This window comes from Coturnix japonica, chromosome 5, assembly GCF_001577835.2.
Source record: "Coturnix japonica isolate 7356 chromosome 5, Coturnix japonica 2.1, whole genome shotgun sequence".
NCBI lineage: Eukaryota > Metazoa > Chordata > Aves > Galliformes > Phasianidae > Coturnix > Coturnix japonica.
In genome coordinates, this window is record NC_029520.1 from 35,678,426 (window position 1) to 35,705,958 (window position 27,533).

Here is a 27,533-nt window from a genome sequence, read left to right on the forward strand (position 1 = left end):
CCGTATCTTATTATTTTGGTCATTAAATTACTGGAACTCACAGCAGTATTGTATATTGAATTAACTGCACAGATGCACACACAAATAATTACCTACAGTGAAATAAGCAGATCAAACACACTTACGCCTGTGAGGAAAAGATGCCATATACACACTAAATTGGACTTGGGTACCACAGGCCGCACCCCTCAGAAACTACCCGACATGCCCCAAAGAGCTTTTAAGCAAAGAGGCCTTGCAGACATACACGTAGGGCTTCTCTGCCAGAGCTGGCAGATGGCAGAGCAATAGATCTAATAGATGCCTGGAGGAAACAGTACAAGGGATGCAGCAGCATGAACAATACATTGAAATAACTAACAGGGATAAAAAGAAAAGGAAAAAAAGCCCCAAACTGATAGAGATCTTTAATTTAAAAGCTGAGAAAGTTTATTCATTGGAAAGTGCAACAAAATACCCTACAGACAGAGCATTCCACTCCGACAATTAAAACTGCATTAAAAAGCCGATAGGAAGGTCTGAGTCTTAAGGAGAGGGAGAACAAAAGCCAGTACTTTTCTTTGTTTCAGTGTATTTATCTTTGGCAACAGAGATACTCACTGATAATTTTCTTTTTTATGTACTCAGTCTACAACTTCATTGCTCTTACTTGAAAGACATTCTGTAACTTACAGAAGCCAGCTTGAGGCTGCAGGACCCTCAGCTGCAGGCACTTAAAGGAGGCAGTTGTGAAAGAATGGGGGTTTAGGACATACTCAGCTGGTATTCTAATATCGCCCCATGTCGTTTCCCTTTAAAAGCTGAGGTATGCAAGAAGTCCAGATCCACTCCAGATCATTTTCTGTTGCAGCTGAGGGGCTGCAAGCAGGCAGGAGAGCACAAGGCTAGAACAAGCTTACCACGTGTTGCTCAAGGGAGCTGCTAGTTTCTGATCACTGAACCAGTTTTTGCAGTAGAAGTAATTCTCTTGGAAATGCTGCAGGTAGGTTTCATAGCAACCTACTTTTCCTCGCATTTGTTATTGCACTCCAGCTGAGCTTTACTAGCCTGATTAGCTTCTTTAATAAACAGCAGTGGTATCATTTTCCAGCACTTTCTGCCCAATTATTTCAAAATAATTTACAAACATAACTGAACCCAGCTTATGGTTCTGATAAACAGGTCAGAAAGTTGCAGGGAATACATCATAAAAGGAACCAAGTATAATAAATGCCCACAATGAAGTTCATCTTCTGAGTCTCAGTCCTATATTTATCCTTCTTTCCTGTTTTATTTCTTCATCCCAACCCCAACCTCTTCCTTAAAGCAGCAAGGACTGCTTTTATTCTGCAGTTGTTTCTTAATGCCTGTACAGACAAAGACTTCTAGTGCAACTGAGGTTGTCCATTCAGTCCACGTTACCACAATCTTCAGGTCTCAGCTGTCAAAATCTGGTTTATGTCTCTTGGCTCTGCTGTTCTCCTGATGGTGACTGTCTTCAGAGGGTGTCCGACTCTCTGTCCCAGACTCCTCTGGAAATTTCTGACCCTCAGCCAACACCTGTCGAATAGTCATGTTGATACGGGAAGACTGCAAGTACTTAGCACAGACTTGCCAATCCTCATCAGAGCTTTGCTCAATGACTGAGCCAACAGGAAGGTCTGAAGAAAGTGCTTGGTCGAGGCATGAAGGCAAAGCTGTCCCTTCAGGGTTGGGAAGGACACGGGGGACAGCATGGTACAGCAGACGGCTGAAGCCAGACATCACCATGATATCCCCGCTGTGCATGAACATCGCTGTTGGGGCCTCTTCCCGCTTCAGGCCCCCAAGTAAAAATATAGAAGACTGTCCAAAACTAAAGATGGTATAAAGATAAAAAAGAGAAAAGAAAACAAATCAAGGTAGAGAAAATTATATGTACTACAGGCAAATATTAGCAGCAACTGTATTTCTTTGGAAAACTACAACAAAAACAAATTAAACCAAAAATGCCAATGACTCCTTGTTAGAACATGGAAAACAGATGAAGAGGACTAATTTACTTTAGACACAGTGTGAGCAGTTGCTCTGCCCAGTTCTGATGTTCTGCTGAGGTATTTCATGCTTTCTGCTTAGTACTCAAGTTGCCACTGCTGCCTTAGAACAAAACTGTGCCCTGTACTGAGAGCAATTCCACTGAGATGCCACATCTGTACCATTCAAGCAGTTTTCAAGAAATCTCTGTCCCTGAGCTACACCTTCCTAATGTTCAGGTCTTCAGAGAATAAAGATTATATGCTCAATTAGCTAAGTACATCATACTAACTTCCTATAACCATATGTGATCATGGTGAATATAAATAAATAAATCCATCACACCTTCAATAACACTTAAATGGACTCACCTGAATGATAAAAGGGGACGAGAATGGTCTAATTCAGACTCATCCACATGAATTCCCAGTGAAGAATCAAAGTGATAATAGTTCAAGATCCCTGCTTGGGCTTGGAAACCCCGGAATCCACAGGCTGCAGCCACTTGTTCTGACAAGAATGCAAGGTCTGAGGGGAAAGGAGTGTGGTGATTTGCTGAGTATTTCTGGAGGAAGGAAAGTGAAAAAAAACAAAACAAAAACAGAAAAAGAGCAAACCTAGAACATCAGAACAGCAAATGCAACCAGAAACAAACAATGAAGTGTATCTCAGAAGTCTGGCTGATAGTCATAAAGAAGGACTACAACATAGGCATAATGAATGAAGTTTTCCTCAAATCCTATGCTAAACTTGCCTGAATTAACAGTTTTTCATTTTAATCACGGAGTTGAACATTATAATTAAACTTTAAGTTGGTATATTAATACCAACATCCTGAGGATCTACCTCAGGTCATTCAGTCACCACCTAATTCTGCTAATGGAAAGTTCTGCATCTTGCCAACAGAGCTCATTTCAGAGCTCTGAAACAAACATCTTTGCTCCTTCTTTGAAGGATAAGACAGACAGGCATCAAGAGCAAACCCACTTCTTCCTCTCTTCCTCAAGTGATTTTGACTGACAAGAGTGAAAGGGAGTAATCAAGTTTTCTTAAGGCCTCAAAATAATATGCTGATCCGGTAAATACAAGGCTGCAAACCGATTTGGTTAAGTATCTGTAATATACTGATAGGCTATACATAATCACCCTGCTGTCCTTTCTCTGCCTCTATCTGACTCAATCTGCTGAACAAGTTTATTCATGTCTCCATGATGTTGAGGAGCCCCAAAATAGCTGTTATTTGGTGAGACTGTGCTATACTGGTTCAGATTCTAAGTTCAAAGTCACATCCTAAGCAGACTCTTCCTGCTCTCACCCCTCCATTGAGGAGCAGCCTCTCTCAGAAGTACCTGTCTTAAAGCAAGATTGACCTTTCGTGCTCAAAGTGCTCTTGATACTGTCCCTTTTAGAAAAAATGCTCACTTATCCTGAAATGGAGTCATGGGTCTAGAGCAAAGCATACACTCCTGTGTCACATTTTGAAGCAAAGAAGGCAGCAACGGGCTTTTGCTGTCAATTCATCCTTAGTGAATCCAAAAAGATTAAGATGTTCTTAGGAGTACAGTGTGTTACAGCCCTTCCTTGAGACTGTTGCGTAGGATCCTATGAACCTTACTGAACTTTGTTCCATAATACGCTCTTTGTGTCTGCCATTCTGAGTACTTACATTGGAGAAAAGGAAAAGAATTAAATTGCAATACCTTGGTATCCCAATTGTAATGGTAACCCAGGGTCACCCAGCGCAGCTTCTCCAGTAAGCTTCTGGGCTCACATTTACTGGAACCTTTCCTTCTGCAAAGACAAAATTGAAAGAAATGGGATACACTCTTAATTTCTGAGAGATTTCATGGCACTATAGCATGCAGTAATGAGATTCATTCATCCACACGAGCATCTTAAAACCATCACTGCCAAACTTTTATTTTACTTCTGTGCCACTGTTTGTTGTTGAAATTTCTGTTTCCGAACTGAATTTCAGAACTGAAAATTCAGTTCATGCATCTGCACAAGTTGTGGAGTCTGCTGCCAATTGCTGTTGTATTTGTTCTCTGGTACCTATGCTGGGATATCAGACAGAGATGATGCAGTGAACTGGCACAGACTTATAAGTCAGAATTAAGCACGTACTATTTGTGCAGCTGAATCTGTAAAGAGGTAAAAAACAAGAATGAACTATTCCAGGCACTTAGTGGAAAACTACAAGAAAGAAAAATGTGTAAGCTGACAGTGAAACACATGAAGCTGTTAAACACCCTCCTAAGCAAAAAGCCGTGAGTTCTACTGCTTGGTACTTTTACATGAAGTGCTTAGGATGAATTAGCTCTGTAAGGTGGCTTTAGATATGAATATATGCATCTTGTAATGTCAAGGAATCTTGACTATGGGTGTTTTCTATTCAGGATGTCACACAGGAAAGTACACTGGATTTATTATTATTATTTTTAAGGAAAGAGCAGCATAATGCATACCAGAACTGTTTTCCTCAAGTGACAACCTTAATGCAGTGACCTCACAACAATTTACCCTTCTTGCTTGGAGACATGGAAGGCAGGGAGAGACCTCGGGGATGGGCTTTTACTATGGCTTAAAGATAAATCCTAACAAACTTACATCCAAGAGTACTACTGTAGTAAGTCAGACAGAAGCATGCTAGTGATAAATACAAAAAAGAAGGTACACATATATCTTCTAGTCCACTTTTGCCAGCAATTTCAGTTTCTTTTCTCATGTTTAGTCATGAGATACAGTAAAGAAGGTAGGAAAAAGGAGACAGAACAGAACAGTAGCACCAGATGGTTGGCTCTCATTTATAGCCTCATTAGTTCAGCAAGGCATGATCTCCTTTACCAAAGTGAATTAATAGTATCTGTGCTGCCATGGTCAAGTGTCAGCCAAGCATGTGCATTCAGTGTGCATTTCATCTGGATGCACAGCTTGTTTCTGCCCTCAGTTTACTGATCTTCAGTATTAGTAGCTCATAAGCTAAACCAGAAACAAGAGTTAAAAGCCAGTTTTCTTTACCTGTAGTGATGTTTTCATAGCTCACTGAATATTGAAAGAAAAGTCACTTTCCAGTTTCTTTGTCACAGGTTAATAGCAACTGTAATTGCCATAATGCAGCCACACAGTAAGTATCAACTACATGTTGCTTGGAACCATTTATGGAGCCTACTAACAAGTAACAACATTTAGAAAATTGAGAGGCCACAACTCATTCCTCTGCATCTCCCAAACAATAAGTTAATGCTCATAATTAAACACTTTTAGCACCTGCCTTTTGAAAGTGCCCTTCATCTCCTTTAGCTATTGCGTTAACACTCACACAGAACAGGAACACTAGCTCAGAAGGCATGGGTTCCCAGAATTTATTATTTTACATGTGATTTCATACGTGGTTGTTTAGAAGGGGAAAGTCAGGAGCATTACGTATTTGGAAACAATGAGTTCCTAAGCTTGTAGCACAGGTGCTCCTGCAAGAAGACACTGAGAAGTTCAGGTTAAGCTACGTTAGAAACAGAGCAAGACTGAAGATTATGTGGGGAGATGCTCTGAATCATTCTTTTCTTTTCTTTTTTCCTTTACTTGCTGATGAATGATTCCATCTGTAAAATCCCCCCAACCTTTTTCTTGCATATACACACATATATATCCCTCACAGGGACTCGTATCCTTTGCACTTCAAGAAAATACTCCACTTTGCAGGGTGAGCACAGCATGTGTTTCTAGGAACTGTATGAACCCTCCCTACCTTATGATTCCTGCAAGCAGCAGATATATCATCATAAGCTTAGGTATCTATCTGCCTGAAGATTAAAAAGCCTTAAAGAAGAAGATGGAAAGATAAAAAGCATGAAAGCCGTATCCAGCCTTGGAAGCAGACCTCCTTCTAGCTAAGCATGCTGTTTCCCCACTCTCTGAAAAGCTCTCACTCCTAATACCAGACAAATTGGCTGCTTTGATCTGCTTCCTCCTAGGTAAGCACAGACACAGCAGTTTGCAGATGTGAAGACCAAGCCAAATGCTTAATAAAACTGGTGGTGTTTCTGCCAGCCATTGCTCTTCCAAATGCTGTTTTCAACTGAACTGGATTCAGCTGCAAATTAACCTCTGTTCTGATCATCCCATGTATGCAGGACATACTGTTGGGAAAGGTCTGTCAAGCTGGAAGTACCCAACTTTTTTCCAACTAAGCTTGGAAAACTCAAGTGCAGTCTAATGTCTCTCCCAGTTATGAATAAAAGTTCAAACTTTGCTTTGGCAAATCCATTTCTTGTGGATGTTAAGAATATTTTGTTAAGAAAAATCTCAGCACATCAATTTTCCTGACAGGCTGTAGAGGAAGATGAGAGCTACAGGGAAATCCGGTCACTCCAGCACATGACACAACCTTATTGAAAATGAGCAATTAAATCAACAATGGAAAATCATGTTGTTAATGTAAAAGAAGAGATTTCACAAGAAATCTTCTGCACATCATACAAATACATCTTTAACTTGACATGTCTGACACGACCTGTATACTGCCAACACGTACACAATCTTTTTCAGCTTCCTTTCCTTGCCATTTTTAATTAAGCCTTCTCAGAGCTGAGCACTTCTGGCTCTATTAGTTTTGACCAAAGGTTGTTCTGGACTCACCTCAGCTTTTCCTTGCTTTGCCCCCACAGATCAGCAGTCTTCTCAGGAGCCATGTGCAGGTCCAAGTTGCAGACATTGGGTTTCTGGGTGTAAAGCTTGAGACACTGTTTCACCCAGTGACGCTGGCAGCCCGGAAGGAAAGGGTTTTGTATGAAAATAAACCCTGACCACAAAGAAAAAGTAAGGGGGAATGGGAGGGGGGAGAGAAAGTATGGTTAGGCATATTCCTATTTTTAATAAAATCAGAGAGGAGAAGGGTTGGAGGTACTGAAAGAACACCTTAGAAATCTATTAACAGGTCTGAAAAGTTAAGACCTGCACAATGGCTGTGAAATTTATCAACAAAACAAAGTAAATAGGGAGCTAGTGAGCACAGTGATTTAGCCAAGCATTTCAGGCAGATTTCAAGCAACAGCCCAAGTAAGAGGGTTAGCATGGATGTAATAGATCTGTTTGGTCCATATCTTAACAGAAAGGAGTCCTTGCCATAAGATATGCCATTATTAGAACAGGTAACAGGATTCTTTACTGGATTTTTTCCCCAGCACCCCAGCGGTGTTTCCTTCCAAGACAAGATTGATAGTGTTGATGAATGAGTGTGCTGAGGAGATGTTTCCAATCTGTATCGTACTTATTTTGAGAATCAAGGCTTTCTTTCAAAGACTGTCAGTTCAGTGAGGCTCACCAACACATTCACATACAAAGAAAGATAAGGATGCAGCAGGAATGAAGGAAAAGGAGGTTTCAAGGTTTTGCCCTATTCTGTCTTTTTGAACTTCTCAGTCATATCAAGATAAACAGATAAAAACAGATGAAAAGTCTAGGTGTCTCAGTAGGACACAAGCTTGCCTTATGGCCTTTATAAAGCGATAATAAAAGCATGGAAAAATCTTCCTGCCAGCATATCTCACAGACCTCAGAAGATTAAATTAAGTGGTTAGAAAATGAGCCTTCAGTGTAGCAATAAGACACTGTCATTCACTTTGTTCTGTTCCCTGCACCTTCAGTCTACAGGCAGCTTCCTTACAGGTCTGATTATAACAAGTTTCTTTGCCAGACACATTAAATTTACTTTCTGTTGGCCTCTGTATAGAACAGAGTAATAACGTTGGCCTTCCTGACTACAGCTTTTGATGTGCAGTTTTCAAAACACTTTACTACCTATATGAATTACGCTGTAATAGGGGTGTATCACCTCCAAATACTAGTGAAGGAATTAAAGCATGGAGGGATAATTACACAGAAGTGAGAACAAAAATCCAAGCATGGAAGGCAATATTTTTGGCCTTGAAAGGGTTAATCCAAGTGAAAAAAGCAAAAGAGGAATTCCTTGGGGATAATACAATCTGCCTTGAGGATGCAGATGCAGTTTTCATACAGCAGCAGAATCCTGCAGCACACTAAGTATGAACTTATGCTTAGCACAAGTGGTCTCCAGCCTCAATCTCAATAAGACAAGCTGATGTCAACAAGAACAACCAGTCATAAAACCAGTTTGTCCTGTAGGATAAATTGAGCTTGAGTCAGTAGTGCACCCTTGTGGCAATTAAGGCTGATTGCACATTGGCCTATGTGACTAAAAGCTACTTTAAGGGGCCTGCAAAGAATGGAGCCAGACTCTTCTCCAGGGTGCATAGCAAGATTATGGGAAGCAAGTTACAACTTACAGCAATGCAGATTGTGATTAGATAAAAGGCAAAAAAAAAAAAATAACCCACAATCACAATCAGAACAGCTGAGCACTGGATCAAGTGCACAAAGTAATCTCTGTCCTTGGAGATTCGCTGAACTCACCCAAAGCTCTCAGCAACCTGATCTAACTCTCAAACTGGCCCTGCTTTAAAGCACAGAGGATGGAGCAGAGAACTCCAAAAGTCCCATCCAACCTGACATCTTTCTGTGACTCTACTAAATGACCTGAAAGTCTAATATCAATTTCAGTTTTTGAAATAATTGGCCTAATGAAATTACTCTGTTCCTTGCATAGGACAAGAGATCAATACTCAGTTCCTGTACACTAGTAAACAGAGGCCACACTTCAGGCCTGAAGTGGCTGCATTTCAGTCGCTTATCTAATGCTTATGATATATGTTGAGGAGGAGCTGATGCTGCAGAACTATCACATTTCTATCAAAGGCTACAGCAACATGGATTCTTTCGTACAAGGGATGGTCTGTTCCTACCTGGGTACCCACTGAGGCCATAGGCTTTCCACCGGCTCACTGGCTGCAGCCCTGCCCTGCGGGCATCTTGGTCACTGACTGAAGAAATGCTGAGCTGTGATCTGAACACCTGGCAAAAGAAAGCAGATCTGTTAAAGGGAGGTGAAAAAGAAGAAACAGATACAAAACTCATTCAAAAGCAGCACCGCCCCCCCCCAACCCCCCTCGTGTCGCCCCGGCACGAGGCGCTGGGCCGAGGCAGCGTCCGGTCCCGGGCCGCTCCGCACCATCGGGGGGCGCCACCCTCAATAAAGCGCCCACGCCCGGCCCCGTCCGGCCCTTCGACTCTACGACGAGGCTGGCAAAGCCCAAGGGCTGCGTCCGGACCCTCCCGCGGGCGGGGACAGGCCGACGGGGCCCCACCGCGCCACCCAGCGACCCCTGCCCCGCACACGCCGTTACCTGCCCCCCCGGCGCGGAGAAGTCCAGCACCCCCCGCAGGTCCTTGGCGTCGCGCTGCCGGTAGAAGCGGAACAGCCGCCTGAACGCGTCCTCCCCGCCCTCCCGGCCCAGCGCCGCCGCTGCCGCCCCCGCCGCCATTTTGGCTGCGCCGCCGCGTTCGGACGGCGCGCGCTACCGACGCTCCCGGGGCGGGGCGGGGCTGAGCGGCTCACAAGATGGCGGCGGCGCGCGGCGCGGTGCGGCAGGGACGGCGCATCTTCGACATCTTCGTGGCCGAGATTCCATGGACCGTGTCGAGCAGTGAGTGCAACACCGGCTCCGTCCTTCCCTCCCTCCCTCCCCACCAGCGCTTGGAGCTGCTGCGGCTCCATCCCCTGCAGCCTGACGCTGCGGGCCGCTCACCAGGTTTGTTTGTCCCGCAGAGGAGCTGAAGGAATACTTCTCGCAGTTCGGCTCGGTGCAGAGGTGCCAGCTGCCCTTCGTGAGTATCCCACAGCCCCTTCCCACACCCCCCTGCCGCGCTCGGCTCGCACGTTCTCACCTCCCCGGGCACCGGTTCTCCCGCCCCCCGGGCCTCTCAAGGTTAATGTTGGCCATCGGCTGCGAAAGCCGGGTGGGTTGTTGTGGCTCCACCTGGCAGGCACTGAGCTATCAGTGCTATCAGCACACACTGCGTTAACCTGCAGGTAGTCGGGCAGGATCCTTTTCATAATCAAGCAGCCATTTAAATGATGCTTCTGGTGTGACTGACTTAATAGTAGGTAACCACAATTTGAGGCTACCAGCCCTCCATTATTATAGTCTTACAACTATATCTTAGAGTCAGCTTGAGAGAAGGTGATTCACAACAGGCTCTGAGAGCCCACTGCCCCTCCTAGCAGTCAATGGAAATACCTGTTTTAACATACAAAGCAGACTTCAGAAATGGCTGTACTTATTCCTGATTGTGTCCAATTTAAGCATCCAGAAATAGAGTTTAGCAGCCTGTGTAAATGCTTCCTACAGTAACCAGCTTCTTCCTTTAACCCGTAACTAGGACAAAGACACAGGCTTTCACAAACGTTACTGCTGGATTAAATTCTCATCTCCAGAAGAGGTTCAGAATGTGCTTCAGAAGGATTCCCACATACTGGAAGGCACTAAGGTAACATTGCAGCTCCTTTAGTGAAGCAGCTTATGGAGTTGGGTCTTTAACTCTGCTCCCTATTGGATGCGGTAAAAATCGAATTAATGCCAAATTTATTCAAGTGAGATGAAGCATTTTAGCACTTCAGGATACTTTCAGGGTGTTCCTAAACTAAAGGAACTCAAACGTGGTAAAACTCTTATCCCTTTGTGTGTCTGTAATAAAGCTTTCTGCAGGCAGACTGCAACACAGAATTTGTATTCTAGGAGGGAAGGGGGAATATGACAGAATACAAAGCTTTAAACCAGCAAAACCAAGTGACAGGGCAGTGACAGCTGGAAGCTTACCTTTGGTATAGTAATTCACCTTATTTAGAGACTAAGGGGATCTTACTGTAGACTTGCATGTGCTTCATCTGACCTAGCTAAAGAGCAACCCTGGGGGCTGCTGGAGCATCATCAGTTCATGACTTCAGATACTCAGTATGGATTTGGCCATATTGTTCTAACAAGCAATGCTAAGAGTACAGCTGATTTGGAAGAAATGGCAGGGGGTCTTGTTGTATGTTGATTATGGTAAAGCCTTTTGTTTAAATAATTCATACTACAGATACCTTTGCTTGTTGTGGTTAATTCACAGTGTCTCACGGTTGACCTGTGAGTTAACAAGTTGACCTGGGATGCAAAACTTCAGTAGTAGTTTACTGAACTCACTCTTAAGATGCGATGAGCCAGGCAATAATACTGAGTAAATTGAGTTGAAAATAACATGGGATGTTACCTGCAGGCAATTACCAAAATAACTGCTGTGATACCATAGATGAGTCTTTAGTTTCTCAATTTCTTGGAAACTGCTGCATTTCATTCTTGAAGTTGCAAGATATCCCTGCTCACTTACCAGTGAAGCCAAGGACTGTTAACAGGAGGTATAAGAGCTAAGCTCCTTCTGAATAATGAAACAGAAGGCAGAATATGAGCACTGCTGTTAATTCCACCTGGAATTCCAAGCTTCTGAGACGTGTTGTGCATGAGCACAGCTAGTCCTATCAGTACATCTTATTTAACAGTCCCTCCAGGACTCAGCTGTGGTTCTCACACATTAACGCCCACCTTCCATACAGATGTTTCAGAAATAAGAAGTCAAAGCTTCTTGCCTAACGTGAACAATTTCCATTGCTTTCAGCTAACGCTCAGACAGCAGCAAAGTAGAAGACACCTTCAACCAAAGAGAGAATCAATGTGAATGAACTGTGGAAAGAGGCTTTATTTCACTAAATGTAAAGAAACTGAAATAAAGATTATGGAGAAACTGTATTGGATTTTAAACAGAGTCCAGCTGCTTCCCTTCCTTGTTCAAATTAACTATGGAACAACACAGAAACACAGGTAGAAGCTCTCTGGCATCTATTACAGCATGAGACAGCGATTATTTACAGTGGGAGAGCTCGTAACAAATGAAATAAAAGCTTCAGCTACTTAATAAAACTATGGTGGTGGGAAGGGGCTACATTCTTACCCTGAGATGCTGGGCAACAGGGAATTAGCAACATCAGAGTACTTGCTGTACAACAGATCCCCTGTGAAATGTTTCCAAGTGGTCTCCATTCTTTCACTCATTATAGGTAGCTGTCCTTTGTAGAGGAACTAGTGTGTATATGCATCTCCACACAGCACAAGAGTTCTGAACTGCTTCTTTACATGAAATCACCCTATATACCTCTGTGATATTAAGAACACCTTTCTTTATGAAGTCCAAGCTTGTAGTCCATTTCTTTGTTACTCAAGGTACGGAGGCATTCACTCCTTCCTCCTCTTTTTGCTCTCATGCTCATGTTCCTTAGGGCGGCTGCTATCAGATGGCCGTTTAGAACCACCGTGTTGCTTAGCTTCTTCCAAGAACTTGTCCAAACCAAAAGGATCCTCCTCAAATTGAACTGGTCCATCTCTGCCTCTTCCTCTGGCGTTACGATCAGAGTTAGAAAACTCTTTGTCAGGAACAAACCTGTGGGAGAAGACATTATACTCAGGTGTTCAGGACTTCAGAGCACTAACTAAAAGTATCCTGTTTTTATTTTCTTACCTGTTGGTCTTTATTCGAGCTTCCAGATCATCACCATACATATCCTTATCAACATTTTTACTTGGTCTGTAAATGTTTTGAGCCATATCTTTGCCACTTCTCCAAGGCTGGTCATAAACATTATAAATCTCATCCTCTCCTCCAGCAAAGCCACTGTCCATGCCCTGTGAAGGAGAAAGATGCACAGCTGTATAATACAAATGAGTACCAAACTCAATTTATTTTAACATCAGGATCTTGCTGTCACACAGATATAAAAACATGCTGTGATATGATTTACTACTATTTCTATCAAGTTCAAGCTCTTCATATGCTATGAGTAGTTTTGGGTTTGAGATTAAGTGCAGGCAACATAACACCATGTTTACAAGCCTTCAGGACCACTTCTATGCTGCCAGAAAGCAGCAGGAAGGACTGCAGGTTATTCATATATTGGAATAACGCACTATTTCAGCCTGCCCTGCAGGTACAGCTGGCTACAACAGCCAAGTGCAACCTTATATAAATGCATATTAAACAGAATTTCTGGCAAATGTGATTTAAGCTGACTCATCTAAATCACACACTAATTTATGTACGCTGCGGAAGCAGGAGAGATGCCTGCTTGTTCTATTTTGATTTGTCAGCTTTCCTTTCTGCCCACAAGTCTTTTGTTAGAGGCATGAAAAAGAATTGAATGATAAACTGCAGGACTATCTTGGGACTTTTAAAAGCCTAATCTCTCTTTTTAATCTCTCAACAGTAAGAACTTCAGAGACAAATGTTTCTGTTAACTATTTGTATATTCCGTTTTTTTCTAATATAAACAGTAATGAGAACAGCAAGTATTTACTTGCTTCTCTTTCAGAGCACGTTTTCTTTATTCAATCAGTACATTTACACAAAAGAAAGCAAAGGCAAATCAGCTTTTTTCTCCTACTTCTCTCCCTACTGACCCAACCCACTTTAAACCAGCTATACTTTCTGGATATCCCAATGATTGTTGCATCAGCTGTGGATTTTGGAAATCAGCAGTTTGCTACCCATTAGGTAGAGATTTCTCTGAGCTCATCCACACTATCCATTAAAACAAGGTCCCTCTTGGACCCTAGCTGTGCCCTCTGGAACACGTTTGCTTCTTCTCACAGAAAACTACTCAATAGTGACCATGTATTTTTACCTTGCTCTGGTTGAACAGCCTCTGGTCATACTGGACTTCATTAGATGGCCTGGGGTTGGGTACGCCCAGCGCAATAACTTCACTGATATCTCTGTTTTCATTTCTCTGCAGCTTTGACCTGAAATGAAAATTCTGAGTTTTATTACGTCAGATAAACCTTTTTAAAAATTATTTTTAATATATATATATTTTATATGCTCAATTGCAACCTGATTCTCTATTAGCTGCTCTCTATTTGCCCCAGATACCATATTTTAACTGGTACTGTTTCTCACTAGGTAACATTTTCCTGGCAAAGGCAACATCTGGGAAACTTACATTCAGGCTAAGCGTGACATTTTAAATTCACTTTCCACTATCTGCAATTTATATCAAGCTGATTCGGTCTAAAATGTCATACTTATTTTTTTGCACAAACCAGTGTAATTACATTCTTGAAAGGCTGGGCAATCTCATTTTAAGATATTAGAGATTTTAAGCTTCCAGAAACCATTTGTCCTCAAGAAATCTCACCAGCTTGGGCAAACAAGTTGCTTCAGCTCACGTTCATAAATTTAAAGTCACTTTAGATGAACAGTTTCAAGAAAATCCACTGATTGTATTTTGGTCTCACTAAAGGTGCAGGTACCAACCTCTGTGCTGTGAACACAGTCATCAAGCCCAAATACGCTGCAGATGTGCAAACCAAGCAACCCTTTCCTCCCTCTAAAAGAACACAAAAAACCCCACCCAAAACAACAAAAATGACAATAAATAACTAAAACCTTTTCTCTTATCTGGAAAATTCACAACATTTGAGTCAGACACATCTGACTGCATATAGTCTTAAGTTTAAGTTTCCAAAGACATGGATTCTACAAACAAGTGCTATATCAATGCCTAACACTTACCGCAGGGTAGCCCCACACTTCCTTTCAACTTAAAATACTATACATTAATTCAATATTATGATTGCAATCTATTTCCTGCATAAACCCTAATCACAGGAACACCACCATATTCTAACACAATAAAACCATTTCACACCAGTGAGCATCTCCACAAGGTAAAATTCAGGCACTGATGTCAAGGAAATGGAGAAAGCTGTATGTAATAGCTTCTGTAGTGGGGAATCCTGTACTAGTACAGTAATGAAGCAGCTTCTTTGCTTGTGACTCACCTTTTATCAGGAGCTGCTCTGGAGAGATTTCTGTCGTGCTGTCTCTCTTTGCGTCGGTCATGTCTTATTTCATCTCTTTCTCGAGCTTCTCCATCCTCTGAACACATGCAAGATTGCTTATTACAGACAGCTACTCAAGTCTGAATTAAACTACAGCACAGACATTGGCACAGTGATTCAATATTCATTTCCAAAAGAGAAGGGATCCTTAGCACCATATGTTACTTTTTAAACAAATTAGAAAGGAGAACAGTAACTTTCTCACGCCACAAGCAATTAAACGTCCTTGACAAGAGAGTTACAGCACACATACACAACAACTATGTTTTCTGAACTTTAAAGAGCTCAGAATTCTTGTCCACCTACAAATTAACATCCCCAACAGCTGCAGATGATTGTGTCATACCCTCTTCTCTGTTACATGTTAGTATAAAAATGTCATTCTAATACAAGGCATCTTCCAAGCACCTGGACAACCTGTTCCACTGTTTTTTGTCCTCATGATGAAATCTGTTTCTCTGCGTACACTGGTGGAAGCACACACTTCAGCTTTTAACCACTATCTCATTCTTCCACAGTGTAGCTGTTGATCTCTCCATAGGAAGGCTGACATTAGGTTACCATCAAGCTCTCTCTACTGCAGGCAGAGCATGCTTCATTCTCTCAGCATCTCACCACACAGATGCTCTGGCCACCTGGCCATTTTGGTGACCCTCCACTGAACTCATTCCTGTTCATCAATGTCTGTCTTGAACTGAGAGTCCCTTAAGTGGGCACTATTCCAGATGCAGTCTAGCAGATGACCAGTAAAGGAAAAACAACTATTTCCCTTGTCCTTCTGGCTGCACTCCTGCTGATGCAGCTTAGCATACCCCTAGGAATACTGCTGCCAGGGCGTGCTGCTATAGCTTTTCTTCAGCACATCGTCCGCTAGGACTCCCAGAGGTGCTTCTGAACACAACTGCTCTGCAGCCTGCTAGTTCTCAGCCTGTACTGCTGGAAACAGATTAGTCCATCCCAGCTGCAGTATATGACCACATTCTCCACCTTTAAGTGACATTAAGAGAACTGCTTTGTAAGTTCAGCACCCTGATCTCTGAAATGTCATTTCAATCAAGACATAACACACCACAATGGCTATGATTTAGTTAGGTTATTAGATTCTGAGCCTGGTAGCCAAAGCTACTTCTCCTTAAGACCAATTATAACAACATCAGAGACAGAATACTGCGTTTACCATCTTTGAAAACTTAAAGATCATTTAGTGCTCACAGATGAAGTCAAAACAAGCCTTTTCTGAAAAAGAAATCAAATTACAACAGTCCATGAAAGCCCTTATGTTGTAATGATCCATCCACTGTACTGATACAGTGATCAATTTCTCAACAACCTCCTTCAACCTGACGTTGAAATTCAGATCCCCATGAATTAAGCAAACGAATTTGGATATTTTAATTTCTCAGGTTATTTCTGCAAACCTACACTTCAGAGAGTGCAAAAAACCAAACGACTCCACAGAACCTCAGCAACAAAATGTACCTTTTTCAACGTGGGTTTTAATCCCTGCTCTCCTTTCTCTTGCTTTCTGGGCCATTTCTCGGAGCTTTTCCTCATGTTTCTCTTTTTCTTTCTGAGCCATTTTCCTCTCCACCTGGGCACGCATCTCCACAGCCTCACGAGCCTGCACACATAAGACCCCTAGTTAGCACCTGGGATGCAGATCTTCTGTCCCGGAGTTACACGGTAAATGGGAAGAATTGAGTCCTATAGTTAAAGTTCAAAACCAGAAAAATACCAAAATTCAAGCTGAGGAACAACAGACATGACCTGCGATAATTTAATCCACACTGAGCCGCTGATTCAAACACACTGGGGATAAAAACGTTACAGTAGCCTAGAAGCAGGACAGACCAAAAAGCTATAGCACTCTCCCAGCTGATTTTCCCAAGGAATCAAGCACATAATAAAGGTACAACCACATGAAACAGAACAGCTTAAACAACCACCTGACCTTTCTGTCTGCTATATAGAGAGCCTCAGCAAGCTTGGCAAAGTTTTCATTGATGTGAACAGTCTGCAGTCCTCTTCCATCTGCAGCCAGACGCTTGTCTAATGGGATGGTGTAACCCTAAAGAGGAGATGAGCAGTTACAGAAATTAGTAAGGCTTTTAATAGCAAACTTGTATTGCATTTATTGGGTAAGAAAACAACAACAAAAAAAATACACTATCACAGAAGTCAGCCAATCATTCATTGTATCATCAGGCCCCCCTCCAGGGGCCTTCTTTAGACGTACTCCAAATTCATACCAGGCAATAATAAGCAATTCCACCCCCACCTCAAATCTAGATCACATTTTTTGTTCAAGTATGAATGAGAATGAATTTGTGATTAATAAGCTCCACCTTTTGCTTTAAGAATTCCAGATGACAGCTCTCCTACTCTCTAAGTAGTTTTACCATTTGTATTTAAAACTCGACTCCCCTGAACTGTTTTTAAACCTATTAAGAGACTGGCTGACTCAAAAATGAGAAATTAAGGGCCAAGGCTGTAAGCAAAAGCAAGAGACTCTAGATGCTGCCTGCTGAAATCTGCAAATATCTATAGATATTTTAAGATCCCTTAGATAACTCTACAACATTTTTGCTTTGGTTTTAGCATCTGTAACCTAAAATTTGATCTACTAATTAGTGTCAGTCCCAGTGATGCAGCTGTGTTGGGGTAGGAAAAATAACATCAGTGCATGCAGCTTGTCCTTCCTCCATTTGAAGAGGCTGCCTCACAACAAAAGCTAAAGTTCTAGAACTAGATTGGTCACTTCAGCATGTTCTAAGTTTTCCCTTCTCTCTGAACATAAACTTACCTGCTGATACAACCAAAGGTACAAGACACATCTACTCAAACAAGAACTAGCTAAGCTAGCCTGTGGTGAAAATGAATATAGGAAGGCAAGAAGGATAACTTGCTGAAGATTCAGACTGTAGTATTAAAAGAAACCTGCTTGGTTCTCTAACAACTTCCCTTTCCTTTTTTCAGATCAGATGGCTTTACTGTATTAGCTCCAGAGACTTTGGTTTTAGGATTCATATACAGCACTATTACGGGGATTTTAAGTAATACTTTTTCCTTTCGAAGTGTATAATCTCAGCTATATATTCTCAGTTCTGTACTGTTGTCATTTTGACAACTCTAATGTGCCAAAGAGAAAAAAACTGAGCTGTACAGCCTGTATTCTCTGAGCTGGAAGAAACCAGTTTATCTAACTCTAGGTGTTTAAAACCAGTATATAAACGAATAACATGTCTACCAGCAAGATCTAATACTTGAAAGGGAATTTTATGACAGCTTGATTACCTTTGCATTTTTCCAGTTTGAAATGCAAGGAGGAATTTTCCACTCTTGTTGCTCTTTCACAGTCATCTGATTTAAGTGAGAAAACAAAGTAATTTTAGATTTACAGCAAAAGGAAATACTGTTTTCTTTCTCAAATGCAACTGCAGTACCATAAACTTTAATGAGCTTCAGGGCACTCACTGCAACAGTAGCCAAAAAACCCCCAAACCAACAACCCTTCTTAGCAGCAATGAAACATTTCTGCAAGGTTCCTTGGCTAACATAGAAAAAAATTATGGTATAGCCATTTAGCCATAGTCCTAAACTTTCATCACACAGATTGGAACTTACAGTCAGGTTGATAACATTTAAACATTAAATGGCAGTTCAAGTTGCAGGAAACTGAAGAATGTCTACACTTACCTCTGAGAGCAGATAATCCCTCTCAATACAAGAAATGCCCCATGGCTTTTCTAAGAGTAAAACAAGCACACAAAGGCTCTACTCACCCATGCCACAGACAACTGCAATGTAAACCAGTGCATGGGAAATCTACTCTACCCTTGATGAGTTACGTAGGAGAACAAGTAGTTTCAGAAATGTCCAAATTGAAAAAGTTAAAACAAAGTAAAAGAGGCTGTACCAGGCACCAGATTTATCACTCAAAATATCACAAGACAAAGAAGAAAAGGTGCACAGAAATGAACTAGATCAACATAGAACTTGGGATTCCACCTAGAAGTGAGAAGGCAGCTATGGTATGTTGTACCTTTCTACTAGGAGAGTGCATCACAGGTGCTGGAGGAGAAGGCGGTCCACGTGGAATCTTCTTATTAATTCTGAACAATTAACAAAACAAACGCAATCAGAATGTTGTATGGAAATACACTTCAGAATCTTTTATTTGCTATGAAGAAGCTCTGAACACCTACTTGAATCTTGGAGGCTCCATGGGGTCTTTCTGCATTTCCACCATGCGAATAACTCTCTGTTTAGCTCCAGAGTTGAAGGCAACACCTTGCTGAGATGGAGTGTACCTGAATAAAACAAAGTGCTTCAGCTTTTTGCAGGCAGCCAAATATTCACTTCCTACCTCAGTTTTCCCTCAGTTCACCGCTCTAGCTGCATTTCAACTTTATCCATGCCAGCCAGAAGACATTTCCACTGTAAATGCCAGGAACAAGTAACCTCCCAGAGAACACTTATCTATATGCAGGTAATCAACTGTGCTACGTAGAATGCATCTCCCCAGGGCTCTATTCTCTGTTTAAATGTGGATTCACAAGGCTATCACAAGTACTAGCTTCCTGGCTTTTACAAATTGCTTCAGCTGTGCTTCTTATTTACAGGATGAATCTTGCAACAAACTTTGTTTTAGCTTGACTCTCCCAGTAAGGAATCTATTTCCAGGACTGCATCATCCATTGTCCTCCTTGACAAATCTGCTTTTATCACTAAAGCAATAAGCCATTAAAGTGCTGCCACTTATGATACACTCAGACATACTTCAACACACTTCAGACCAAGTTACCATCAGCAGGTTTATTCATAACACAAACCAGCTTCGCAGCACCTCCAGAAGGATAGACTTGAACGTCAGGGAATATCCTAATTTTGTACCTAACAACCTAGGCATGCACACTGCATACTACACACCGTATGTACTGTGCAGGAGCCAGTTTGTCCGCTGCTCGTACTGGCATAGCGGCCGCGATTTTCTGGGACACTGATTTCTCCAAGGCTGCTCTCGTCTTCTCTGTTATCTGAAGAAGAAAATACCACAGTCTGCATCTCACTGAAACACACGGAGATGTACAATATAGTTCTAGTGAACCAGGCACATCAGTGCATACAACACCTCTCTAATTGTCTCCTCATCTGGTCTTTGCAGTTCAGGATCATCCACGTTCATAACTTCTTTTGGCACAAGGTCTGTGTACTTGCTGTAAATAATCTAAAAGACAACATATGTTATTAGTGTTGGAAAACAAGAATAAATAACAGTATTAAAAAAAAGATACATATATACATATTAATATTTCAGCCCCAGATTAAAGGTTAGGTACTAATGAAAGCTCACATACAAAACAAATAACTTACAATTACACATTCTCCAGTGACGTCCCCAGAACAAGGATACAAGGATACGCTCTTCATCCCCATATACAGATAAGAATCACAGAAAACCAATCTAACTGAATACAGTTAGGGAAATCACTCTCAGAGCTGGGATTAGGCACAAACTTCTGCTTCCTTTCCCCACATTTTTCCTTTTTCAGGACCCAAAGTGGGCAGAAAATTTGCATTTTTATTTGTTTTCTAGGCTTGCTTCATTCCATATATGCATTTTTTTAGCATTTAGATTCTTTTCATTTCATTTGTTCATTCCTGGAAAATTTGAGAAACTCTCAATGCTTCCCTTACACAGTTACTTCAGTCTTCATACAATGTGCAACTGGTTATCAATAGCTTTGAAGGCCCAATTTGAAAAACAATGAAAGAAGGTAACTAAAGTACAGGGAAAAAGCTCCATTCTATTGCATTAATGTCTCACATTTATCCATTACAATACCATCAGGAAGTCTTCAATGAGTTAAATCATTACACCTATTATTTGAAGCTTATATAGAAGCGCACATCTAGCTAGGAAGCTGACCTTCCGCCTCAGTATTAATTTGGCACACAAAAACCATTTACCGCTTCTCATCCAACTGTGCTAATGTTAATCCTTTAGATTAGTAACAACAGTACTGCAGCACCCCAAAATGAAGGACACCTGAAGAGCAGTGTTTCCCTATCCTGACTCCATCAGTCACATTCAGAGTTCCAAAAGACAACGTATAGAGGCAAGGATCTTAACAGCAATTTCTTAATTTAACACTCCGAACATCTCTCCTCAATACATTTCATTCTATCTATCCAGAGCAGCCCTGTGTAGTTCTCATCAATCCCACATGTTGTCATGAAGCTACTATTAAGCGTGGCAGATTGAATACCTTCTTCATCAAAGAATGACTTCTCCATACAGAGTACAGACTATTTGAGAAGCCATTACAGTTATCTGGTTGGAAGCCTGGCTAACATACCATAGGAAAACGAGCAACAAGCTCTCAAACCAAACCTCACCAAAAAGGCAAATATGTTCTGAGTAACGAATAGTTCTGAGATTATTTTAGTTCAATTCATGGTCTCTTAACCTGTCCTATTGCTGTGACAGGAATTCCTACAAGCACGTGAATGCTTCAACTGAATTCACAATAATGAGAGTAAACCGATAAGATTCATCACTCTTTTCTTCTCCATTAACAGCTAAGCCACAGCCTTGGGCCACAATGATGGAATCCATTTCCTGCACAGAAAAACCATTCTTGCCATTAAAAAAAATTAACAGACCTAATAGTTCAGTTCCTTTACTGACCTAATAAGAACATGGTAAGCAATTACAACCCTTTTTCCCCCCCAGTAAGGAGATGGTGTACCAGTCTCACCAGTGTATATGTCAATTATCAATGCCCCAAGCACTACTTCAGCCTGACTTTCATCAAGAGCGCAGGAAGTGCTGGAAGAACTCAGGAACGAATGACACAGCTAGTGCTGACAGTCCTTCCTATGGATAACAGCCTGGAACTTCATCCTCAGTTATGTAAGGTCACACATCCAGATCCATCAACGTTATTCACATTTCGTATCTAGCAGAATTTCAGACTGACAAGCCTTCTGTTTGGGGAAGGCAATCTCAATCATGTCAGCATTTTACAAGGAAAATTCTCTGAAGCAACTATTTTTTAAATATGTAAAGGAACAGATGCAAAAGAGATGAACCAGTGCAACAGTACAAACTGCTGACAAGCCACCGAGATACGGGGTCTGGATGGTGGAACTGCTGCCTCTACAAGAAGGCAGAATACTAAATTCAACCTCAAACAAGCCATAAATTGTTGCAAAAGCAAAACCTGCTTCTTAAATCAGTCCAACCAAGTAAGTCAAAGAACAGTATCAGAAAATCCTTCTCATTCCTGGTAGTCTGTTGAGGATCTGCTTCTCTTAACTCTAAGTGTTAGGATTGAAGAAATATCTGAATTATAGCTGCAGCTCTCAGGATAATAAGATGTCTGTATGTAATCCTGCTGATACGCACTATCCAAAGTCCTACCATACAGAAAACACATTATTCAGCTTCCCCCAGATCACTGAAGAACAGCTCTCTATGACATGCTTACTAATACTTTATCGGGTCTCCTGCAATACCAGTCAAGCAATAAACTTCCAGTGAAACCGTTCCAAATGTTGTACTCTCCTGCAACTTCACTCCTCCCTGAATCACAACATCTCACCTTTAATCTCAGCATTTACATCCAGTGGGTGCAGTCAGAATTAAAAGTGCTCCAGAGCTGAGGGAAAGAAGCAAGAAAACCCTGCTTCTAGTTCAACTGCTAACAGAGCCCAGTCTTGGAAAAGCTACTCAGCTATGCCACACTGATAAGTATGGCCACAAAATGAGAACATGCCTGCTTCTTTATACAAGTCTAACATGAGTTATTTCATGAATGCTGGTGCAGATCTTCATGGAACTCGTATGACAGACATTAACAGCATGAAGATAAACTTAATACAACTGACTGATTGGAATTTTTTTCTTCTTCCCAAAGGTGCAGCAGTAAGTTCAGATGCATGAGATGAGGATATACCACTTGTAACGCTTTTACACCCAACTGAATATTAGTTAAACGTGAAATCCTATTGGCATTAACTCTCTGCAACTTCAGCAACTGCAGGATCAACTGAAAACAACAAAAGCCCATTAAAATAAAAGAATTCCACTGATGTTCTTCAAATGCGTGCCCTATTCTGTTTGTGAGACAATGCTCACCTTCTGTGTTTCTGTTCAGCTAATTTCCTCTCCTTTCATTAAGAGGCACATTACAGACCCATAAGCTTTTCAAGACAATCTAAATTAAAGGATGAGAAACTCCAATATTATCTTGAGAACAACTATCCACATCTATCAGCTACAATAATCACTATGTTTTTGTTTGTTTGAGCTGCCCTATTCCTTACAGGAGATGCTCTCTATAACAAGGAGCTCATCAAACATTTGGTCATGCCTCAGTTCCAGCCACCAACACTTACCAGAAGAAATTAAAACAAAATTAAAGCTTCAATGTAGTCCACTTTGTTATATATGAAAAAGTAGAAATAAGATACTCCACAATAGGAACTTGGGGACCCAAACAAATTGTTTCACAGAATCACAGAATTATCAAGGCTGGAAAAGACCTAGAACATCATCTAGTCCAACCATCACCAATACTTCCCGGCTAAATCATATCCCTCAATACTACATCCAAACGTTTCTTGAACACTGCCATGGTCGGCGACTCCACCACCTCCCTGGGCAGTGCATTCCAATGCCTCACCACCCTTTCCAAAAAGTAATACTTCCTAATGTCCAGCCTGAATCTCCCCTGCTGCAGCTTAAAACCATTCCCTCTAGTTCTATCACTGTCTACACGAGAGAAGAGGCCAACCCCCAGATCAATACAACCTCCCTTCAGGAAGTTATAGAGAGCAATACGGTCTCCCCTGAGCCTCCTCTTCTCCAGGCTGAACAATCCCAGCTCCCTCAGCCGCTCATCAATGCTAGTTTGAATTGCACAAGACAAAATATAACCTCTTTGTTTTTAGAAAGAGCTGCAGATGGGGAATGAATGTTGAATCCCATTAAACTCAGTGAAATTGCTGAACTTAACAAAAGATTTCCACTATATAAACACTAGCAATACTTTTTACTGCAACTTATTTAAAAAAAAACCACAACAGATGAAGAGGAAGGAGTCACAAATACTAAAGTAGGAAACCACAAGATGCATTTCAGTATTCTGAAAGCTAAACCTGTGTTTTCTGACTTCTTAGCCCCTTTTCTTTCTGTATTGAAATAGCATTATCTGTGACCAGGCCCGCTTTCAACTTCTTGCTTTCACAGGAAAGCCCTCTAATGAAAGCTGTTATGCCATCAATTACGTTTTCCTTAGAGACTCTCATCATCTCTATCTCATCTTTTTAATTGCAAAACAGGATCACACGCGTGGCAACAAAATTCTTGCTCATCCTATGCTACTAGTCTAAATGCTCACATCTGTCTGACATCATTTCAGCTCTTAACTTTAAGGAAAACAGGAACATATTTCAAGGAGGTAATTCATTTAATTTATCTAATGCCAAAGCAATGACCACAAGTACATGCAACGTGTGACTTCTCCAGGTGTGTGTCACAATCCACGTCTTAGAAAAAAGCATTACCTTGTCCTTTGATTGTCCTTGTCGAGCAATTGCGTCGTATTTTATTTTTCCTTCTGCATCCACTTGAACAGCCAAAGCATTGGACATTTTCTTCTTTCGGCCCATATCCAATGGATATTGGGCCACGTGAATTTCTGGAAAAGCACCTCCATCTCCAAAATCCTACACACACACAAAAAGGTAGAGAATGACTGAAAGACAAAAACATGGTATAACTACAGAATTGTATAAAGGCTTAGGTTGGGAGGGACCCTACGGATCATCAAGTTCCAACCCACAGGCAGGGCCCACCACCCTCCAGATCAGGTACTAGACCAGGTCATAACATTTGCATGGGTGGAAATGGAACAAAAGAGTGGACTGATTTTAACATGAAACACTGCTAGAAATGCTCTAGCAGCATTACTGTTCTGGCTTGTAAGAGAACAGCTGACTACAGCTTACACTTGTGAAATGGAAATACAAAGACATCCTGCAGGAAACTCTCTACAATTATTCCTTTCACAGAGAAACTTCTTTTATCACTGGCTGGATGTGCAGGCACTACAGCATGACAGGCGGTAAATGATCAAGTATTTAATTCACATGCAGGTTATTAATTACAACTTCTAGAATTTATCTGCAGCAATAAAGCAACCGCTGAAATACACAAAAATTAACCACTAGAGATTTTCATCACAAAACTGCTATTCTTGTAATTTTAGTTATCCTACCATAATTAGGTGAAGAAATTTATAAAGCTTTCCAGCCCTCTCAAGCCTGCAGCTCACAGCTTTACAATGGTACAAATGCCAAGATATCGATTTCCTTATTTTGACACAACTTGAAAACAGGACAAGCAACCAATAGCTTCGTGTTCCTAACAGTTTACTTTTCCTCTTGTTCAATTTCTTGCTTTAAAACTATTTAAGGAGCAGAATAAATGGAAGACCTCTTTAAGCAGACCATTGTGACTCAGTACTGAAGATGCAAACAGAACTGGCACACAATCGCTAAACCAATTTCAGGCTATGGTTTCAAAACCCCAGGGGAAGCATTTTCTCTAATCAACACTACTGTGCCCTTTCACCATGCTGCAATGGCTTTGATTTTGCCCAACAGCAAACCAGGTGACTTGGGTAGCTTGATCCCCACGTATTCACCATGAGACCAAACAGTTAACACCACTACAACAGACAGCATGGGCTGAGACTGGAATCATCGGGCAGAACACTTCTTTCCAGAGCAGCACATATTCATGCTTGCCTCAAGTGCACACTGAAATTCAACTTCGGTTGTTTAAAGTCTTCCATTGGATGCCCCGCATCCAGTTCAACAGTTAGATACAGAATCAGTGCTGAAATATAATGCAGAACTAAATTCAGCCATCTCTCAGGTTTTTCTACATGACCAAATCTATTAAGAATAGATGCTGTTTTTCAATTATGAGTAGATAAGCAGATGAAGCCTATACTTGCAAGCAATTACTATTCTTTGGTTTTGTCTATGAGGCAAAAAGGGAATCTTCTAGAAGTCTTTGAGATGTGCTGCATTTTCTGGCCCAGTGATACTGGAAACCAATAGAACTAAGTTAAGTCAGGTTCCCCCCCCCCCACAGCATTTAGAACAAGCACTCGAACAGTAGCTTTAGTAATGAGCACTGTAAGGAGAAAGCTGAACTATAAATTTTAATACCACATCCTTTATTAAATGCTGAAATTCCATAAAAGTATTTTACTTTAGAGAACCACTGGAACTACTGCTTTAAGTCACCTTATCTAGCACTCCCACATCTAACAAGTTTCTATCACTTAACACCCCCCAAGAGCAGTTACCTTTTGCTACCTTAAGAACACAGTACACATGAGAAGTATTCTCTTCTCTGCTATACACCCATCTACTTATTTCACCTCTAATCCAGATATGTATTTAACAAATAATGACAGAGGGTTGGTATGGGTGTCATTCTCAGAGGGTCACTACATTCAGACCTTAAACAGAAAGGACCACAGTCGTATTCCCACGTTACCATGACAAGAAACTTGGAAATTCTGCATGTAAACCTGCACGATTCTCTGTGATTATCTCAAGAAACTTCATAGTTTGACTCTACTCTGGAAAGACACACTTTACCCACTAACACAGATGTACTAATATAATATGGTGAGTTTAAACACCTACCTCTAACGTCCGCGGTATCCATCCTTTCCGGTAGCCGTATGGGGGAGGCTCCCTTCGTGATGAGACCAGAGCAGTCTGCCTGGATCTCTGCGCCCTCGCTCTTTCTTCTAGCTCGAGCTGGTCTTGGGACAACTGGGTTGGAGCTGGCAAAAAACTGCACGTCCCCAGACAGGCACCAAAAAGACACATAAAAAAACAGCTCTGAAAAAGGCGAATTCCCACAGACGAACCCGTGAGTGGTTCTCCCCAGCCGGACACCCCCGGTCTAAAGCCACACACTCCAACTCCCCCGTCCGGACCCGGCGCACTGCACACCGCCACCCCCGCGCTGCCGGGCGGCGTTCACGTCCCCGCTCGGTACAGCCGGGCAGGCCGCGGAGCCGCGCTCTCGGAGCAGCAGCTCGTAACAAAGACATCCCTCACGGGAAGGAAAAGCCGGAAAGCGACCAGGTATCCCACCAGCACCAATCCTTCCCCTCACAAAACCCGCGTTAGCTCCCCGCAGCACGCAGCGGTGCGGAGGCCCCATCGCGCTCTAGGCCGCACAAAGCGAGCAGCGCAGGCAGCTCCCGCAGGCCCGGCCCTCAGCACACCGCACCCCGGGCTGCTCAGCGACCGTGGGCCCGCACCCAGGAGGGGCCGCTCGCCGGGCCGAGCACCCAGCGCTTCCCCAGACACCAACAGCGACGAGGACGGAGCGGGGGGACAGAGGGACGCACCTGGTGAGCGCCATCTTGCCGCTGCCGACTCGGAGTTAGGCCGCGGGATGGGGGGGGGCACAGGGAAGGACGAGCGCCTCGATGCGCGTGCGCCGCAGCGGGCAGCTGGGAGTTGTAGGCACAGCGTCACAGCGATGGGCGATGGCCTTGGTGACTGAGATGTCACCTTGTGTCCAGGGCAACTGGGAGCTCTGCAGACAAAGCCGAGGATACGAGACTTTGACATGTATCGCTTATCAATAAT

The 27,533-nt window shown here is 42.1% G+C and overlaps 3 protein-coding genes and 1 long non-coding RNA gene across 6 annotated transcripts in view; 2 read left to right on the top strand and 2 right to left on the bottom strand.

Moving 5' to 3' along the window:
- Positions 1-6,366, top strand: part of LOC107315135 — a 22,265-nt gene extending 15,899 nt beyond the window's left edge. Inside the window, exon 5 of the long non-coding RNA XR_004307612.1 lies at positions 5,967-6,366. This is a non-coding gene — a long non-coding RNA (uncharacterized LOC107315135). The remainder of the gene's footprint in view (positions 1-5,966) is intronic.
- On the bottom strand, positions 393-9,420 carry ALKBH1 (alkB homolog 1, histone H2A dioxygenase). 2 transcript variants are annotated; one of them, XM_015865178.2, is made up of 6 exons: positions 9,080-9,346; positions 8,814-8,922; positions 6,631-6,793; positions 3,693-3,783; positions 2,364-2,557; positions 393-1,834 (listed from the first exon to the last, which is right to left on the bottom strand). In XM_015865178.2, the coding sequence occupies exons 1-6, from the start codon at positions 9,080-9,082 to the stop codon at positions 1,417-1,419; spliced, it is 978 nt and encodes a 325-aa protein (XP_015720664.1). In that variant the 5' UTR covers positions 9,083-9,346; the 3' UTR covers positions 393-1,416. The 2 variants fall into 2 exon arrangements, with proteins under 2 accessions (XP_015720664.1, XP_015720663.1); XM_015865177.2 differs by having other exon boundaries at positions 407-1,834; positions 9,255-9,420.
- SLIRP (SRA stem-loop interacting RNA binding protein) lies at positions 9,418-22,945 on the top strand. Of its 2 annotated transcripts, none has more exons than XM_032445186.1 (4): positions 9,418-9,554; positions 9,677-9,735; positions 10,291-10,398; positions 22,760-22,945. In XM_032445186.1, the coding sequence occupies exons 1-4, from the start codon at positions 9,470-9,472 to the stop codon at positions 22,769-22,771; spliced, it is 264 nt and encodes an 87-aa protein (XP_032301077.1). In that variant the 5' UTR covers positions 9,418-9,469; the 3' UTR covers positions 22,772-22,945. The 2 variants fall into 2 exon arrangements, with proteins under 2 accessions (XP_032301077.1, XP_015720665.2); XM_015865179.2 differs by lacking the exon at positions 22,760-22,945 and adding an exon at positions 11,563-11,705 and having other exon boundaries at positions 9,419-9,554.
- On the bottom strand, positions 11,624-27,408 carry SNW1 (SNW domain containing 1). The gene is made up of 14 exons (XM_015865175.2): positions 27,290-27,408; positions 26,571-26,724; positions 24,411-24,572; positions 19,969-20,064; positions 19,767-19,873; positions 19,043-19,147; positions 18,880-18,949; positions 18,132-18,197; positions 16,789-16,905; positions 16,317-16,458; positions 14,778-14,874; positions 13,619-13,736; positions 12,460-12,623; positions 11,624-12,381 (listed from the first exon to the last, which is right to left on the bottom strand). The coding sequence occupies exons 1-14, from the start codon at positions 27,301-27,303 to the stop codon at positions 12,177-12,179; spliced, it is 1,617 nt and encodes a 538-aa protein (XP_015720661.1). The 5' UTR covers positions 27,304-27,408; the 3' UTR covers positions 11,624-12,176.
- Positions 27,409-27,533: the final 125 nt, after the last annotated feature.